The following is an 18365-nucleotide window of genomic DNA, read 5'->3' on the forward strand; positions in this document are numbered from 1 at the left end:
GTGATAGCATCAGCAGCCACCCCGCTGCCGCTCTGGTACCCGCAGCAAGCGTGCAAAGGGAGTTTCCAGGGCACCGGGAATCACGTAGCCCATTTACCACCGTCCCAAGGCTGCTCTTTTCCTCCTTTTCAAACAAAACTCTTCCCTCCTTTCTTCCTCAGCACCTCCCAGGCTGTTGGGAAGGACGGGAACGCCGCCGGGGCTGCCGGGGTGTCCCCCACCTCCGGCGCCCGAGCCAAGGCCAGTTTTGGGGAGCCTCCCGGGGAGCAGGGCAGCACCGGGGCAGCCCCTCGGTGCCACAGCCGTGCTCTGCCCGACGCCGGCACTGCCGAAACCCCTGCGCAGCCCTCGGCCGCTCGCGTGCCCTCCTGCCACCCGGCACGCAGCTCCCCGGGGACGTCGGCCTCCAGAAGAAGCAATCCCCGTGGTTCATTTGTCAAACCCGCCTCGCGGCGCGACTCGGAGAGATAGAGGAGCTGTTGCCTCCACCGTGCTCAGCCACGAAACAGTTAATAAAGTGCCTATTCGCACGGGCGCCATTAGCTGTCCTGCCTGCTTGGGGAAGCGGGGCAGGGCAGGGGGATGCAGCTCCCCTCCGCGAACCTGGCAGCCCCGGAAGGACCATCTGAACTCTACCCGTTTTATCCCGTTATCCTTGCAGAAGCCCCCGGTGCATTAGGACCTGTAGCGGGACACGAGTGAGAAAATGATAATTTGCTTTTCTGCTGCCTGCACATCTCCCACGGTTACAGAGGGGATGAGCTGGGCTGGGCGAGAGGCTGCCCTGCCGCAGGCGTGTGCACCCATGCACCCTCCTCACCCGGGACCTTCAAAGCCGCAGCGCTTTCCCCCAGCCCCTGCCTGCCTGCTGACGCGCCGTGCTCTGATTTCGTTCGGCGAGCATGTGTTTGCATGGCTAAGAATAGCAAATGTTGTCAAATATTTCAGCTTTAGAGGAGCCCCTTTCTGTTTGTGCTCTGCTCCCCGAGTCACGCAGCGGGCTTTGAATTTCACAGCTCCATGGGGCTGAAGAGCCCTCGAGTGTGTAAATAAGCTGCAACGACGTTACTGAGAATGTGCTCCCCGCGGGCAGTTTCCCTTTAGCCGCTTCCCAACTTTGTGTCTTCTCTGGTTTCTCTCTTTGCAGCCTCAACTTCCCTCTCAAACTGACCAGGGGAGCTAAAAAGAGACAGTAAAATACATCCCTGGGAAGCAAAGGTTGAAGCAGAGCGTGTGCCCGCTGCGAAGCCTCAGCCGCCGGCAGGACGGCCTCCCCGGCAGCGCGGCCGTCCCATGCCGGCTCACGCCGTGGGAAGAGTCGGTGTCCCCCGAAGAGCATCCCACCGCATCCCTCTGCCCGGCGCCCGCCGGGCAAGCGGCAAAACGCGGGTGGAAGGTGCCGCAGGGGCAGACAACCCATCTGCTAGGCAGAGGGAAAGGGAAAGCTCTTGCCAGACGGCTGCCCGCAGTCGTCTCTGCTACCACGCGAGCCTGCTGCCATCCCTCCCTCCCTCCGTCCTGCTCCCGCGGGCAGCGGCGGCAGCGGTGACCTGCCTGCGCCGTGCCAGGGCCGCCACAGGCGCCCGCCCCGGGGCTTGGCGGGAGCGCTGCCGCTGCGGAGAGCGCCGTCGCCTTCTCGTAATTAGCGCATCCGAAAGATCGCTCCACTTTTCAACAGAGGAAAATAGGCTGCAGGAAATTACCAGCCAGCTTGGCTGAATCGCCGCAGAAAGGCACTACAACAATCAATGGAGAAGCAGCAAGAAGCTCCTCAAAGGGAAGGCGCCTCGTTAGCAGGGCTCAGCAGGGACGGCTGGACGCCGCTCGGCTCTCTGTTTTCACGTTTTCGGCACCAAACTTCGAGGCGTGCGTCGCTGCAGCAGCGATGTACGAGGAGGCAGGGAGGGAAACTGGAAAAGCCAGCGCGATGCCCACGGCCGTGGAGTCGTGGTGCCGCAAGGGCCGCGTGCCGTCCTGGTGGCAGGGAGACCTCCGGGTCTGTACGGAGCCGGGTGTCAGCTCCCACCGCGCGCTCGCCGGCCCAGGGCTCCCCGAGAGCCGGGCAATGCCCGTGCCCCCCACCAGGCAGGAAAAGCCTTGGGGCTGCTCAGCGCTTTCAAGCGTTCCCTGGTGAAAGCGTTCCCCTGGCAAACAGCCCTGCGACGGTCGCTCCCCTCCGTGCAGTTCTCCTGAACTCTTCCCTCCCTGCTCACCCAGGGCACCCGCTGTCCCCCCTCGGCCACGCTGCCGCACCCGCTATGGGAAACCCTCCCTGCCTCCTCTGGGATTTCATCCTCCTCCCTAATCTTTGCCGGATGGTGAATCCGGCACCATCCCCTCTCCCCGCGGTGCCGCGGCAGGCGGGTTCCTGCTTTCCTGCAGCCTGAGCTTTGCTTTCCCCGGGCACGCGGCCCCGCTGGGGGCTGGCTCCCTTCCTCCGCGGCTCCGACGCTTCCCTCCCAGCCTGGCACACGCCACGGCCGCGCGGGAGATGCTCGGCGCTTCCGGCCGTCGCGGCCCACAGGACGGCGGCCAGCGAGCCGCGGCCGAGGAGGAGCAAGCACGGCTATGTTTAGCCCTGCCGCCGAGAAAGTGGCGTTATCTCTTCCCACCTCCTTGTCCTCAGCTGTGCCGGAGCTAATCTCTGCTTGGCACCTTGAGTGGCGGAGCTGCCCCACGCCGCGAGCACCCAGCGTCCTTTTGTTATTATTTTGGTTATTTCCCTCACAACTTTTTCCCACAAAGCAGCCGCGGAAGAGCGGAAGAGCTGCCCTCCCTGCCGCTCGCCACGCTGGCCCTGGGGACGGGCGGCAGGCTGCGGGCTTTGCCGCCGTCCTCAGGCACGTGCAAAATTACCGCCCGTGCCCCAGAAGCGGGGCCACCCGTCCCTGCTGCTGCACGCTGCGGGTGCACGCCTGGGGGACCCCCGGGCAGCCCGGAGGCAGCCGGCACACGGAGGGGTGCACAGTGCCGGGGCACCGATGCTATGCAGTGTGGATTGCCCACTCTTAACATCAAATACTCAGCATATATATGATTTATATACGATTTACACAGACGTGCGGATACACGGCGTTTTCTGTTTCGTACAAGGATGTCTCAGAGACCCGCCGGTGGGTGCTCGCCGACCCCTGCCCGCGCATGCCGTCCGCCCTGCGCTGCCCTTGGCACTTTGCCTTTGAGCAACCGCTGCTCTCCAAAAAAGCATCCGCAGTTTGATTTGAAAACTTCACGAGACAGAGCGTGTACCGATTACTTAGCGGCGCGCTCCTCCGGTTAATCACCAGTGACCATTTTTAGTAATAATTCCTGCGGGGCTGAGGACTGCAGAGAAACATCCGCTCCTGCCTCTCTCCCCTTCCCACCATCTGCCCCGGCTCCTCCTGGGCGCGGGATGTACGGCAGCAGGCACATAAGGTCAGTGCATTTAGGGAAAAACACGGCCACTGAATTAGAGCAGCCGAGCCGGCGAGGAAATCCTAGCGCTAATCCCTGATCTTTCACTGACACACGGCAAAGCTCGGGCAAGCCGGCTGCCTCCCTCCTCCCCAGCCACAGCTGGAAAACACGGATAATGCTGCATTACATTCCCCGCAGGGCTGCTGCGATTAATAGCAGCGAAGAGCTCGAAATCCTTCGGGGAAGGGAATGGGGATGGCAGGGATTAATACCCAGCTAGATGGCCGCGGTCCCCCGGGATCCGCTCGTGCCTCTGCCAACGCCGTGCCCCATTTTCTTTATTCTTCGCTATTTAGTTTTTTTCCGGGGCCTGGGTGTTGCTTAATCTTGTTTGGCAGCTATGGATTGTCACCAAAATAATCGATGTTTGTGCATTTGTCTGTATCGCTCAGCTGATACCACGGGGATGAGCATCCAGCACCCGGCGAGAGCCTCGGGCAGAGCGGCCCCGCTCCGGCGGGGCGGTGAGAAAGCGGGCGGCCGCCCGCTTTCTCACCGCCCCGCCGGAGCGGGGCCGCTCTGCCCGAGGCTCTCGCCGGCCAAGGACCCAACTCTGCACCACGTTTCCAAGGGGCAAACAAAATCTTTGGCGATACCCACCGACCGCTGCCAAGCCAGGGCGCAGGCACCCGGGCAGCTCCGGCTCAAACCGAATTTCGGTGCTGCCGGGAAAAGGTCTCGCATCATCCCGCAAGTCAGGCAGGGGATGACGCTGCCCAGACCTTCCCTCCGGCCTGCAGCTTCTCAACGTGGACTTTAAAGATACACACGTGTGCGGGGACGGAGAGGCAACACGGCCAAATGCAACCCAGAGCTGGGCGGAGGAAGTTTTTCCCCCCCCAAGTTTAAAACGCTATCAAAAATCCCTAGAAAAACACAGACCTGCCCTTTGTCAGAAGGAAAAAAACCCCAGAGTTCAGCAAACCGCCAAGTTTTTCATTTTTAAATTTCCACTGCCGTGCTGGAGGCAGCTGCTTTCTGCAGCCTCTCGGCATCCCAGCGAGTAAAACGCCCCGCACCGTCCCTGCCGCGGGAGCCAGCCCAGCGCCGGAGCTCTGGGTCCACGCTGGCAAATCTTCCCAGGTAGACGTCCGTGTGCTCTAAGGCAGGATCCGTCGCGTCATCAGCTTCGCAGAGCGCAACCAAGTCATGCAAGAAACGGGTATTTTTTAAAAAAATATTATACCCGAAGCGTGAATCGTTAGCTGACTCATAGAAATATGAAACTCACTTACGGGATGAATTAGAGCTATTAGAATACAGAGGTAATTACTCATGCGAACAATGCCCTTCTCAACTCTTTAATGATTACACAAATTACTGCATAAAATTATGTTAATAGCCCTACAACTGTTGCATATACACGCAGCGCTCCGGCTGGGAGGGGATGAGCCGCAGGCTGAGCCAGGACCCTCTCGCCGCCCGGGACCGAGGTGAGGGAGGGCCAGGCGAGGCTGCAGCCCATCCCGCGGCGCTGCCGGGCTCCGCGCCCGTCCCTCGGCGCTGCCGGGGCGAGACAAAGTGCTGCGAGGAGCACGCAGCGCGGGTGGGTACGTCAGGCTCTGCAGTCTGACTCACTCGCCTTCTTCAGGCGTGCGGGAGAGGGATTTTTAGGGGATATTTGTTACGCTGGGAACTTCCTGGAATCTCGAGTTTTTTTCCTTTAAATTCAGCTATTTGAAATAGCTTCAACTGCAATTCAAGATAAACCGCTCTTCACTGTGCAGGTGCAGCGAGGATTATTTTGCACTCGGCGTAGTGGACTCTTACGAAGGCTGTAGCTATTTTTAGCCAATCTAGAAATTACTATAATTTTGCTGTACAGCTAAAAACTATCTGCTGTTATCAGGAGTAAGAAATCTCGAGCCACGACTAACAGGAACAGATCAATGAATGAGCCTGCTGTTCTAAAGCAGAAGTTTCTGTTCAAAAAAACCAAAACAAACAACAAAAAACCCCAAACTGCGGTTTCGAGGAGAAACCACACGAGTTTTCTAACCATTTCTATTTCAGCCCTAATGTTAGGTTTATTAAGTACTCCGCTATCAGTATGACGTGCAATTAAGGACAGATTCCCTCCCTCCCCGCTGCACTTCCCAAGCGGGCTGCACAATGAAGGCAGTATCGTGCGCTGCTGCCACCGGGCAGCTGCGCCGGCCGAGGGCAGGACAGAGGGGCCACACAGCTCCGGGGCAGACAATTGCCCTCAGTGTACCAACAAAGCCGCACTATCGGAAGCGCAGGACCATCTGAAAAGGCAGATCCCCCGCGCACGAACGGCGGAGAGCTGCTCCCGCGCCGCTGGATTAAAAGCGCGGCGGCACCGGGGGAGGTAACGCCGCGGCCGCCGAGGGCGGCTACCTGCCCGCTTCCACCGGGGATGTGCGACCGGCCGAGAAACGCGCCCGCTGCTGTCCTCGCGACGGAAAACAAAATGATTTAGGAAAGAGGTGAGGCTTGGTTGGCCCCTCCGCTTTAGCAAAGGTGTTTCCATCTTCCAATTAGCACCCCTTTCCATTTGCCTCAGAGCCAACGGACTCTTAAAAACGTTGACTTTTGGGAAGAACACGTTCATAAGAAAAAGACACTCGGTGCCCTGGTTTTGATCTCTTTAAATCCTAGAAAATACATTCCTGGAACAAGCGCTGGCAGAACAGCTAACGTGGTCTGACTGTTGCCTTCCAGCAGAACCTGTTTCCACTAATTTATGTAAGACATTAAAATAAATTGAAGCAAGTTTTACCCAACAGCCACAGCCGGGTGAGCGGATGACTCGCGAGGTGCCTGCCTGGAAGCCAGCATTCCCCGCGAGGGAAGTTAAGCCGGCGCTGACTCAGGTTCATTTTCATCCTCAGCCCCAGAAGCCAAAGGGGGAAGAGGTGGCGCAGGGCTCCCCGGGCCGTGCCTGCCAGGAGCGACTGCTCCCAACACGGCTCGCTCCAAACCATCCCCGTAACAAAGGCAATGAACTCAGAGAGCTGCGGTGTAATTAAAAGCTGAGAGTACGTCAGAAAGCACAGACTACTCCACCTAACGTTCCCTAGCACTATCAAAACTGGCCTATAGCACATTTCTGACGTTAATTTAATTCCTCTATTTGTAAAGTCCATTACGTCAATCAGAGAACACAATACTCCCCCTGAAGACGGGGAGTATTGCTGCGGACAAGAACCAGAAGTTAAAAACCAAGGCGGCTGGGGAAAGCCTTGGCTCACCCCGTGAAGCAGGCTTTCCTACTCCACCAACTGCACGTCTGGCTGGTACCAGTACGACGACAGAAGAGATTTTACAGGATAAAAAGGTCTAGAGGCATAAAACGCACCAGAGCTCCACACTGTAAACGGTTTTATTACAGGATCTCAAAGCGCTTTACAAACACCAGCGCTGCACAGCGTCGTGAGGTACACACCGGCTGGTACAGAGGGGAGAACAAAGCGAAGGGGCTGGTCGCCGCAGGCACGATGCTGGGGCAGAGGCACGGCAGCAGGAACACGGACCAGCAGGTCGTCTGCCGAAGCGACCCGACCTCTCTCCCCTCGGTGTGGAAAACCAAAACGGGAAAAAGAACTCCAGCATCGCTCCATTCCCTTCCGTTTTCCAAGTGAAACGAAAAACGCGGCGTTTCCACTTAACAGGGAGGATCAGCAGCCTTTCTGCAGAGGTAGGACGCCCACCGGGTCTTGAAGAACTCATCGTCTGGAGCTTTGCACGAAGGTGACAAGGTCCACAAATCCCAACGCAGAGAAACGCCGGCGTCACCACCTCCTCCTCGGCAGAGCTCGGTGCCCTCCCGCGCTCCCCCCCCGGGGAGGAACAGCCTTTCCGCAGGGTGATGTTTACTACAGCTGCAAACCACTTTGAGACAATCTCTGAACAAACAATTGTCAATATTTCCCACTCACATAGTTCAGCTGCACAGAACAGAACCGAGAACTTAAGCGTCAACCCTCGGCGCGCATCCCTCACCTCCAGCTCTCCCGCGCCAGGACCAAGCCTGACGTTTTCAGCCTCCCTGCACCTCTAACGTGACAGCGTGTACAGATACTTCCATATCTTGAAGTCAGCTGAACCACCCCTTTAGTTAGAGCTCCAGCACGTTCGTTAGCTCCTTATGAACTTGCTTAGAACCGCTGGCTCTGCCCAGCCTCCCTGGGCCAGAACCCAGGCTCTTATATTTCAGAGAGGGGACTGCAACCCCCCTTTACCAGGGTGCCAGCCTCCTTTGCTCTTCCTCCCTCGTGAAGCTCACTTTCTTCCCAACCCCTACGCAGCCAGAAAAGCGATCCTCTCCAAATAGCCCTTCAGTTCACTCAAACCAAACTCTTCAGGTTTCCTTTCGTGAAAGAAAAGGTTTTGCCTCCCTGAGCACACTCGTAACCTTTGCTTTCAAACTTCTCCCGTTTCACCTTTCTTGAACACCGGTGACAGCACTGCTCAAGGCCCACAAGGGGTTGGGGTTTTTTTGGGCCAAACTTCCCCTTTCTTCAACAGCACATACCTATGTGCCATCAAGCATGCACCACCCACTCCACTCCCTTTGCTTTCCCACATCCTGACGAACAAACTTCTCTGGCAAGAGCCACTCCACCAACTCAACTCACCCCACTCATCTCTACAGCTCCTTTTCTTCCCATCTGGCATCGTCCCATGGCCACTCGAGCACCTAAGCCTGTTCTGTGCGTAGCATAGCTTGTACCTCTCCCCCAAAATACAGAGCTTTGCTATCAGGACTTCATAATTTTTGAAAAAAAAGTACATCTCCTATACACATCTTTGGCAATACAGTATTTCTGCAGGGAAACAGCTTTCTGTAACAAACTACTGTCTGTCACCACACACAGCACCCTTCACAGCGTTACGCATGCCACGCTTAAACCCCAAATCTGCTTAATCCTGCCCCAAACAAAAACCCTGTCTTACACTACAGCAACCCTCCTGCCCCGCTCCATACGGGACGCCGCATTTCCCTGCCATACAGAAGCAACCTACAGCCATCCATCTCTGCGAAGCAAAGCGTACATTATTTACACAAGTACCCTACTTAAACATTAACCCGATCACCACCCGCTCTGCACCCCCCAGGACAGTTCTATAAACTGGCAATTACACTGTGCAGAAAGAAATGCCCTTCTGCTCCACACTGACACTTCGCTCTTTAACTCACTGTAAATTAAACACACTCAAACACACGCCATGTAGTTTCATCAGACAACCAAAGGAATATTCGCATACTTCCTATGAAGCCATGAGAATATTCCCCTAGGGAAGGTGCCGCCTTTCCAGCCTGGCCTCAAGCTGCGCACGCTGCAGGGGTGCCATTACCCCGCGCCTGCGCCAGCGGCAATGGCTCGGTGACCACGCTCAGCGACCTGCCACCACCGACCAGCTCCTCCACAACCCGCATCCTTACTCGCCTCCCGCAGGCTGCCTCCAGTCCACCGCCACTGGAGACGAGGCACCGGGAAGGTTTATACACAGTTTCTACCCGTATTTATTTTCAAGAGGATTGCGGGGGGAGCGCTGAGCCCGATTAATCTCATGTTTTCCCTTTGTGATCTCTTTAGAAGAGTATCGTTAGCAACAACATTAATACTAAAGCATCCTCTTAAGCAGTGAGAATTCTTTCTTTTCCTCTTTTCACCTACTCCTATAATAAATTCCACCCATTTCCCAGGGAACTGATCCTTTCTTTAGGAGAAGCTCAAACATCAACGCTTCCTGGGAAACACTACGTCTCTGTTGAACACAAAAGCCTTTTGTCTGAAAACTTGCGATTTAACAATGCTACAGTGGCAACCAAAGGCTAAGACTCTTAGCAACAAATGATGACAACCATGCACGTTTTTTTAAAAATTTTATTTGTCAAAGAAAAAAGGCAATAGCCAATTGAAAACCTACTTAATCTTTAACTCCAATTTTTGTCTTTAAATTTAGAGAAATGACTTATTGATTTACTTTTTTTTTTAAACAAACCCCCCTTTTTCCCCTTTAACGTTTACCATCTACTCGTGCTGAATCCTTCCAAGGAGATTGCTCCAGCGTACCTCTCCAGGTCCTCGCTTTGCTCCTTTTACCAAAAAAATGAAAAACTCCATCGTGCATCTTAAGGGCTCCAATCGTCAAAAATAGGAAAAAAATCTTTGGAATAGCCAATTGAGTTGAATAAAAAAATCCACACGAATGCGGTTTGGTTGGGGCAGGAATCCACTCCTATGTTCCTGGTAATTTGATCCCGCTCCATGAATCCTTGCAATTCAGCCTCCCTATCCTATCCACATTATGATTTGAATCCAATGATCCAGCTCCAAGGATTGGGATCCAGTGAGCCCTCTCCAATCCAAACCTTTATAACCAGCAAAACCAAAAAAGAGGAGGCAAAAAGTTAGATACTGTAATGAAAAAATAGGATTCTGGGGAATGATCAGTTATGTTTGCCATCAATTAATACAGATGTACATTAATAACTATCAATTCCCCAAAACAAACTTTTGAATGGTGATGCTCAGATAATTTTTAGAAATGTTAATTACTATTTGGAGGAAACATTGTAATATTTACAATATGTCAACTGAAAATGCCAACATACTCATTGCTCGTACGGTGGTGTGCTACAGGTTTTGTGGTTGCAAAAAATGTTTATGAAACTGGAAAAGCTTACTGCTAAAGCTATCCACCTACTGTATGTCTAAACTATAGCTAGCGCTCCCAGCTGGAAGGTAACAAAATTAACTAACCAGAGTTTTCAAACATATCGGTGAGTCAATTGTGAATTAGTCTGAGGGGGCAGGGCTGAGACTTAAATTATTCCCAACTAGGTTTTCTATTTTTGCTTTCATTCTGATACTTAAAAAAAATGAAATAGCAACGCTGTATCAGTCACACAGAGGACATGCAGATTTTAGCAGTATTGATATTATACTCTGATTTAAAGACACCCTTGATCTACTGCAAGTGTACGAATACTACGTAACATTAACACTTGTAACCAAATGCTGCATGACGAAGTAAACCAATACTCCCACCCCCGTCCCAGTTTATTCCTTTAAAAAACTAGAATGGAAGAGAATTACAAAAGCAAGTATTTAGCCACAATTGCCCCCCAAAAAAAGTTTTAAAGAAAAGAGCAATTGTAGTCTGCGGTAACTAGAACATGCCTGAAGTGACACGTAGGTGCACGTACTCAATTAACCTGTCTCTCAGTATAAGGTCAATACTGCCAAGTTCATCTGTGACAATAGCACTTGGAGTCATACCATTGCCTCCATTATTGATCTGATCCTCCTCAATCCTCCTTTTGACAATCCTAAAATGATTGACATGTGCTCCACAATCCTTTAATCCAAAGCATTCTTAATCCATCTCTTCAGATATGTCTACAGAAAGACACACGAAAAGGCAAGATAAAATATAAGATCCCCCAGAAGAGACAAGTTAGCCACAAACATCCCAACATCCCCAGCTCGTATAAACCATAGCTGAACACTGAGACATTTACACAGCAATACCACAGTTTGAAGAATGTTGGTATTTAACTAGAACTAAATCGAAACAATCCTGACTGACATCAATTAAAATACAATTTACCAAAGACATGAGGGGAATGTTGATGTTAAGGAGCAAATACTCACTAGGGATTTTACACAAGAATGCAATTCAACACTTCAGCCAATTTGAATAAAACAGTTTGAATTAAAAAAAATGAAAGACTGTACTAAGTAAAGGAAAACTGTGTACAACATGGAGTTCTACAAAAAGATCAGAGCTAGTGATCATTTATGTACGAGATCGGGATCTGCTGTGGCGGGGAGAGTAGCGTGGAGATCCTCTGCTTCTTCTTGGGGAATAACTGCGGCTTCTGCTGTTGCTTCGACTACGGCTTCTGCTACGACTACGGCTGCGTGACCGAGATCTTCCATAGCTTGGACTTCTTGGGCCATCAACTTTAACACGGATGTAGGCAGTTTCTCCCTATTGAATAGACAGAACTTTCGATTGAAAAGTCTAGGCTTTAGGGCCATCTTTTTAGGCATGCTGACAGACTGAAGATATCGTTTACTACAGCACGGAAATAGACATCAAAGCTTTAAAAGTCTATCTCCTGACAAGCTGACCACAGACTTATTTAGCTGCTTTGTATACAAACAATGAACACCACACGTGCCTTACCTTCAAATCCTACTGTTAAGCCCCTTGTATCCAATTCTGGCCAAAGAAAGTAAGTATGAAACCTACCTCATGAGATCTAAATTTAGTGTTATCCAGTTTTCGCACAGCGTAGGTCATATCTTCCTTCCGTACAAACTCCACGACACCAGTGCCATCTCGGAAAACATCAGCATAACATACATCACCTGCTTCACGCATGTGATCCTTTAAATCCTGCCAACTTCCACTTGGAGGCAGCCCTACAGAAAAAGCAAGACGTTACTTTAAAACCGGATTATATTCCCACCTCCTGCAGTTACAGCGTCAGGTCGCAGCAAACAAAAGAGCCTGTTCAGTAAGCAGACGGGCTGCCTCGAGGAGCCGTTCGCATCGCACGGACAGCGTTCCTGCCAGGCTACGCGAGGCGATGCTTTTTAAGAAACAACGTGGAGCTGCATCACCCCTCGCTGGGAAGCTCGCCTGGAGGACCCCGGGGGAGCACTGGGGCTAAGAGAGAGGAATGACTCACCCGAGACGATCACTCTGTACTCCGAGCGCCGGGACGGGGGGCCGTACCTGCCCCGGGGGGCTCCGCCCCCTCCGCCACCGCCGCCGCCTCTGCCGGTGCCCCGGCCGCTCCGAGGGAACTCCACGCGGAGGCGATACCCATCGTAATCGTAGCCGTCCCGCCCGTAGACGGCGTCCTCCGCGTCCCTGCGGGACGGGACGGGGCGGTGAGCGCGGCCGCCCGCCCCCCCGCGCCGCGCCCTGCCCACGCACCGCCCCCCCGCCTTTGTTCCCGCTTCCCGCCGGCCCCACCCCGCCCCGCGCCGCCCGCCGCCCCCCTCCCCGGGCCCCCGGCAGCGGGGCCGCCACCCGCAACGGCGCGGGGGCCCGTTAGCGCGGCCCGAAGCACGGCGCGGCGAGAGGAAGGAGGGAGGGGGCCGATGCTGCACGGGCGGGGAGAGGCAGCTCCGCGGCGGCTGCCCCCGCCTCAGGCCCGGGGCCGGGCGGGGGGGGGGAACACACGACACAGGCCGCGGCGGGGCCCCAGCCCCCCCTCTCCCAGGGGAGCGCCCGGGGGTGGTGGTGGGGGCCTCACCTGGGGTCCTCAAACTCGACGAAGGCGAAGGGCGGGCCCCCGCGGCGGTTCTTGAGGTCGATGTCGCGGATGGCCCCGTACTTGTAGAAGACGTCCTCGATGTCCTTGGTGCGGATGTCGGGGGGCAGGTTCCCCACGTAGATGCGGCAGTCGTTGTTGCCGGCTGGGCCGCGGATCACGCCCCCTCCGGACATGGCAAGGTCAGCAATGGCTGCGGCGGTGGAGGGCCGGAGCTCGGAGAGCGGGCGGGCGAGCGGGCGCGGGGCCGGGCCGGGCACACGGGAGCGCACACGCCGCCTCCCCCAACAACCGCTTCAAAATGGCGACCGCGGCTCCCCTCGCGGTCCTACTGCGCGCAGCGATTTCACCCCGGGACGCAGCACCGCCCGCGCTGGCCACGAGCGAGGCGGTGCCCGCGTCTTCCGCCGCGCCCTCACTCCTCCGCCCTGCGCATGCGCGGCTTCCGCGGAAAGTAGTTCCCCTCTTCTTGCCCCTCGGCGGCTCCACCTGAGAAGCCGAACCCGTGCTGGCGGCGCAGACTCCTGCGTGCGAGGGTGCGGCGGGCTCGAGCTCCCCCTCGGAAAGCGCCCGTTGCCCGCGGTGGGGGAAGAACGCAATCCTCGGCCGCGGTTTTAACGGCGGCAGGCCGTATGGCGTCACGTCCGGTGCGGCGTCCGCGCTAAGAAGGTCCGGCCGGGGCAGGGGAGGGTGTGTCCCACAGTGCACCGCGGCGGCGGGGGCGCTTGGCGCCAAGGCGCGGGGCGTGTCCCACAATGCACTGCGGGGGGGGGGGGGCGGTGGCGGCGGTGGGGCCGTGTGCAGCGGCTGTGGGGAGGCGGGCGGGGGATGGCGGCGGTGCCGGCAGGGCGCGGGTCGGTCTGCGCTGGGGGCAGAAGGGCTGGGGCCGCGGGCAGGGCTCTGTCACGTTGTGGCGTGCCCAGGGGGCGTGGGGAAAAGGGCTCTGCCTGCTCCCCAGGCGGGCGGGAGGGCCGAGGGTAGGACGGAGGCGAGCTGGGACTGGCTCGGCCACGCTGAGGTAAAATGGCTGCCCTGAGGGCACAGGGTGCTGAATCCAGGCCTGAGTCCACTGCCCAGCCATGCGAGCATCCTGCTTAAGTATCCCCTTCAGCACAGCATTAAAGTTAAGTTTTAGGGCTGTTGGGTTTTGTTTGTTTGGGTTTTTTTCCCCCTAACATTGCGGTCTCCCATTTCTGAACACAATATCGTGGTTCTTGGCTAAGGGCTTTTAGAGTAATCTCATGGTATGCTCTGGGGGGGTTACTCAAATCTACTTTGCATGCTAAGCACAATGACTTTGGACAGAACGAACCTTAGGAATGTACTTGACTTGTGTCTATGTAAGTTAATAAAAGTGGAGGAACAAAAAAGCATTTGAGGTGGAGGCAAAGTCACATCTCAAGCGAACACGTTTATGAAACACCATCTCCTGAGGGCTCCGGCAGAAGTGTGCACAGTATGGTGTGTTTTCGGAGGTTTAACGTAGAGTTAGGAGAAACGCGTACAAAAGAGCGCAGAAAAGGATTTCCTGGGGAAGAAGCAAGAAAATAACGTACAACTATGTTACGTTTATGAGATCATAATTTAAATAAAGTCCCTTTAAAGCACCAGCGTAGTAGTCTAGCTTGTCACAAAGCCCTGAAAGATGTGTTGAGGCAGTAAATGTAGCTGTAGATGGACAAACCGCTTCGGCCTGCCCCGAACACCCGGAGCACAGCAGCTCTTCCCTGCCGCGTCCCGCCTCGCCCTAACCCCGCGCGACTCCTTCCTCTGCTCACGCTTTGCTGCTTGGAGTTCGGGTCGCAAATTGCTTTTGAAGTGAGGATTTTTTGTACGATCTGCAGGATACGGCAGATATGGGAGGGATACTTCTAAAAATGTGGGAAATAGTTGTACCTTTGCAATCTGGATGTCTCTCATTTATCCCTTGGTATCTTTTGTATCAGCACAAGCGAGTCCCCGTGGTGCCAGAAAGGTTGAGTCACCGTAACCACCGTGATGGGGTTAAAGTAGTATCTGAGTGTGTAGAAAAACCCTTTAGGCTCCTAAGTTAATTAAGGGATTTTGAAAAATGTCTCATGCCTCTTCAGTAGAGTTTGTCATGCATACTTCATTTTTCATGTGTTAATTAAAAATGCATATTCCTCTAGAAAACAGCAATCCGGATGACTTATAGTTAGAAAAATATTTTCAGTATAATGTCATAACACTTGACTTATAAATGCCTTTCATTCTTCTCTCGTGTAGGTTATAGTGCCGTAATGCGCTCTGCTCCAGTGATTTTTAACACGGGTAATATCTATGTCAGATTGCTAGGGGTTTAAATAAAGACTGCTATTCATCACTGAAAGCTGTTATGAGAAAGCCCATCTTCAGAAGTGGTGGTTTGCAAAGTCTAAACTACCGAGTATCTTGAGGTTTTCTGTATCTTTAAAGGAGTGTTGATGGTTTCACAGCTCTGCTGATAGCGGAATACGAACTGGTGAGACGGTGACTGCAGTGCCCCTGAGGTTCCAGCGTCGATCTACGTGATTTCCACGGGTGCTTTTGGGTAAATACTTTTTTTTGAACGAGCACAATTTAACAAGCTAATTCAGTGATTTGCCGGCTCGGTGGAAATACTTGTTGCATATTAAAAAAAAAAAAGAAAAAACAACTCCCCTCCCCACAAAAAAACAAATCTCAAAGACCCCCAATATGCTCTTCCCAGGTGCAGAGAAGGCTCCATGCTTTGCCAAGAAATGAGTCTGTATTTTCAAAAGCTTATTAAACGGCTGAAAGTTATTCTTAAAGGCATCATAAAATAATGGTAAGTCTGCCTGGTTTGCGAAAACCCTATTGCATAATTTCTTTTGTGTGTTCGTAATCCTCATAACTGCTTTAAATAATTGCCTTAATTACCTTAATGAAGTGTCTCTTTATAGAAATATCGAATGTTTTCTTCTTCATTACCTTTTTTAGCTCTGTGTTATCAGCAGAGTGCTTAAAACAGTTGGATAAGCTGCAGAACATTTATTTGCTTTGTCAGAGTCGCTTTTGGCTTCCTGGCAAAATGTATATGTGGAGAATCATTAAACATTAATTATGTAGAAAATAAATTACTGGGAAGGAAATGGCAAATAATCTTGCTAAAAAAAAAAGCCAACTACTGTAAAATGACAAGCTTTCCTTCTCAAAATGAGAGAAATGGAAAACAGGGCTTTCAGAATGAGAATATTGATTAATAATGCAAATATTAACCGTGTGACCCAGTACGGGAAGTGTCTGGGCGTGCTGAGCTTACCCAGGTGGAGGTATGCTGGAGAGCACTGTTACAGCCGCTCCTCAGCCTGCTTTAGGCCTTCTCACCTGGAGAAAGAAAACCAGCAACTTCGGTTTGGCCCTTTCTGGCATTTTCACAGTCTTCCTTCCTCTGCCCTTCCTTCCCAGAGCTCTTCCCACGGTGTTGAAGTGCGCTCTCGCTCTTGGCGAATAACCACCCCGATGCCGCAGGTGGGTCTTTTTATGCAAAGATACTAAAATGCGTTACGATGGGGTCGCTGCTCCTTTTTATTTAAGACGCAACAGAGGCATTGGCAGCAAAAGTGTTTTTCCCAAGCTGAGCTGGCAGGGTTAGGGGCAGAGCGGGGCCCGCAGCCCACGTCGGAGCTGGGTGGGTTGGTTGCGATTCCCCGTGCTGGCTTTCATCACCTTTACCGCTTGCCTGGCTCTGTTAGCGAGAACCTGTTTTTCCTAAATCGCAGCGGCCTCCTCAGTACCGTACGATCCAGCTGGGATTAGTCTTGATTAATCTTACTTTGTTGCAAAATAAGAGTTAATCAAAGCTCAGATTGTTTGGAAGACAAGGGTCATTTTTAAAACGGCGTCTTAAGTTGTAACGTTTTTTTGGAGAACTAAGCTTTGAATTGTCCAAACTTGCTGTTTCCCTCCCATAACAGTCGCTCTGAATACGCTGCTTGAGTGGTTTCTCTTGGCATTTCAACAGTAACATGAAACTGCCCAGATAGCATCTTTGGAGCCTGAACTATAAAGCTGGTATGTTGGGGGCCTTCAATTTTAAATAGTGCCTCAATGTTATCTAAGTTATTTAACTTGCATGTAGAAAAAAAGATGCAAAAATACAGTCTGTGATTTTTTTCAGAGAAACGCTGAGTACGCTGATAAGACAAGGAAAGTGTGTAAGTGTGAAAATATTTCCCATAAAAGGGGATGGTGGCAGAGCTCGTTTTATTTATGCAGATTTATATGTAAGCAAAAAGATTTCATATGCACACGCTGTAGCATGTCTTAATGCAAACGAAAAACACAGCACGCTTTGACGGTGTGAATTTTTCCTGAAAGCCAGCCTGAAAGGACACGCACACAGGTAGAGATTTAAAGAAAAGCCACCCAGAAGAGCAGGCTGCATCGACGGCGTTTTGCGTGGATAACACCACCTGAATTCAAATCACGCCTGGAAGGCATTGTGAAAATGCTCATTTTTAGAAATTCTGAAACGTTGCTCTTTTTTCTTCGTTAGAACAGCTACACCGTTACAGCTGTTAAGCACGATGTGCTCGGCAGAGCCGTGATCGTAAGGTCCCCGGAGCAGACTGCTGAGGTCTTCAATGGGACCTTCCGGTGCAGCCCGGACCCGTTCCTGCAGCCGTGGGCCACCTCGTCACCCCGGGCTGGCTGAAGGGGCGCAAGGAAGCAGAATCTAGTTGAATGGTATGTGGTTATTTGTCTTGCTAGTAGCAATTAAAGGTTAATTTGAAAAAAAAAAATAATAAAAAAAAAACATCAGGGGTTTTGATGTGATTTTTGCTGTCTTGTTTCTATGTTACTCGGATTTTCAGCGCCTGGTTTCACCGTTGATTCCCACGTGCCAGCGCAGCGTATCTGGGGGTGGGGAGGGGAAGAGGCAGCGGTTAGCACAGAGTGAAAAGTTTAAATGAGCCCCCAAACCTGTTTTAATTGATTTCTTTCCCTGGGAAAATATTTATGTTCATACAGGGCGCTGCGGGCTCCTTCTGCCCACTCTCCGTTGCTCCCTGCCTCCCGCTGTCACTGAATATTGCAGCAGCCAGTTTCATTCCTCTTCCCTCTCCCTGCCTGGTGGGATGCTCCAAAGCCTGACACGGACGGAGGAAAATGCATGCAAAATGTTAATGAAAATAAACCTGCTAAGGTTTACTCCTGCTAAGGAATAAATGAGCGAAAAGGAGTGTATCCTTTTGGGTTGCTCATTTCAGAAGGATCCTCATGGTTAGGCAGAGATCGGCCAGGGAGGGTTTCCCCTGCAACCGCTCCTTCGCTCCTTTTTCTTTTGCTATTTTTATTTCTCTGTGCGTTTCTCGGAGCTGCCTCCTTTCCCCTCGACGCCTTCCCGCGCCCCAGGCGTGCGGCATACGGCCGGCTGAGCTGTCTGCGCCGGGATCCGCTGAGGACCCGCTGCTGTAGCAGCTCGCCGACCCCGCTCGGCACCTCCTTTCCCACCACTTGGGCTTCAACTCGGAGCGAACGATGCCATCCCGATACAGGGGACTGAAATAGCAAGCGGTGACAAAACACCGGGGAGGTAACGCCGAGCGAGCCGGCCCTTGCAGCAAGAGCCCCGTGCCGCAGGGCTTATTAAACAGGCAGCATTTTGTACGTGTCC

At 53.0% G+C, this 18365-nt stretch overlaps 1 protein-coding gene and 1 long non-coding RNA gene across 6 annotated transcripts; one reads left to right on the forward strand and one right to left on the reverse strand.

The window, feature by feature from the left end:
- Nucleotides 1-6789: 6789 nt before the first annotated feature.
- On the reverse strand, nucleotides 6790-13345 carry SRSF1 (serine and arginine rich splicing factor 1). 3 transcript variants are annotated; one of them, XR_012777922.1, is made up of 5 exons: nucleotides 12707-13345; nucleotides 12134-12318; nucleotides 11626-11864; nucleotides 10713-10832; nucleotides 6790-9802 (listed from the first exon to the last, which is right to left on the reverse strand). XR_012777922.1 is itself a non-coding variant. In XM_075517640.1 (4 exons), exons 1-3 carry the CDS (start codon nucleotides 12898-12900, stop codon nucleotides 11641-11643), a joined length of 603 nt encoding a protein of 200 aa, XP_075373755.1. In that variant the 5' UTR covers nucleotides 12901-13345; the 3' UTR covers nucleotides 6790-10832; nucleotides 11626-11640. The 3 variants fall into 3 exon arrangements, 2 of the variants coding, with proteins under 2 accessions (XP_075373755.1, XP_075373754.1); XM_075517640.1 differs by having other exon boundaries at nucleotides 6790-10832; XM_075517639.1 differs by having other exon boundaries at nucleotides 6790-11427; nucleotides 11692-11864; nucleotides 12707-13335.
- Nucleotides 13346-13590: 245 nt separating this feature from the next.
- On the forward strand, nucleotides 13591-17854 carry LOC142417464 (uncharacterized). 3 transcript variants are annotated; one of them, XR_012778021.1, is made up of 4 exons: nucleotides 13591-15275; nucleotides 15435-16216; nucleotides 17244-17434; nucleotides 17720-17854. It is a non-coding gene; the product is annotated as an uncharacterized LOC142417464 (long non-coding RNA). The 3 variants fall into 3 exon arrangements; XR_012778022.1 differs by having other exon boundaries at nucleotides 13591-14542; nucleotides 15181-15275; nucleotides 15435-17434; XR_012778020.1 differs by having other exon boundaries at nucleotides 15435-17434.
- Nucleotides 17855-18365: the final 511 nt, after the last annotated feature.

This window comes from Mycteria americana, chromosome 15 (assembly GCF_035582795.1).
Source record: "Mycteria americana isolate JAX WOST 10 ecotype Jacksonville Zoo and Gardens chromosome 15, USCA_MyAme_1.0, whole genome shotgun sequence".
Classification (NCBI taxonomy): Eukaryota; Metazoa; Chordata; class Aves; order Ciconiiformes; family Ciconiidae; genus Mycteria; species Mycteria americana.

Bases quoted from the DNA above. Each gene is read 5' to 3' on its own strand.
- SRSF1 (XM_075517639.1), bottom strand. From the start codon at position 12,900: ATGTCCGGAGGGGGCGTGATCCGCGGCCCAGCCGGCAACAACGACTGC. The intron at 12,319-12,706 runs GTGAGGCCCCCA...CCCGTCCCGCAG, and splicing joins GTCGAGTTTGAGGACCCCAG to GGACGCGGAGGACGCCGTCT. The intron at 11,428-11,691 runs GTAGGTTTCATA...TCTATTCAATAG, and splicing joins CTAAATTTAGATCTCATGAG to GGAGAAACTGCCTACATCCG.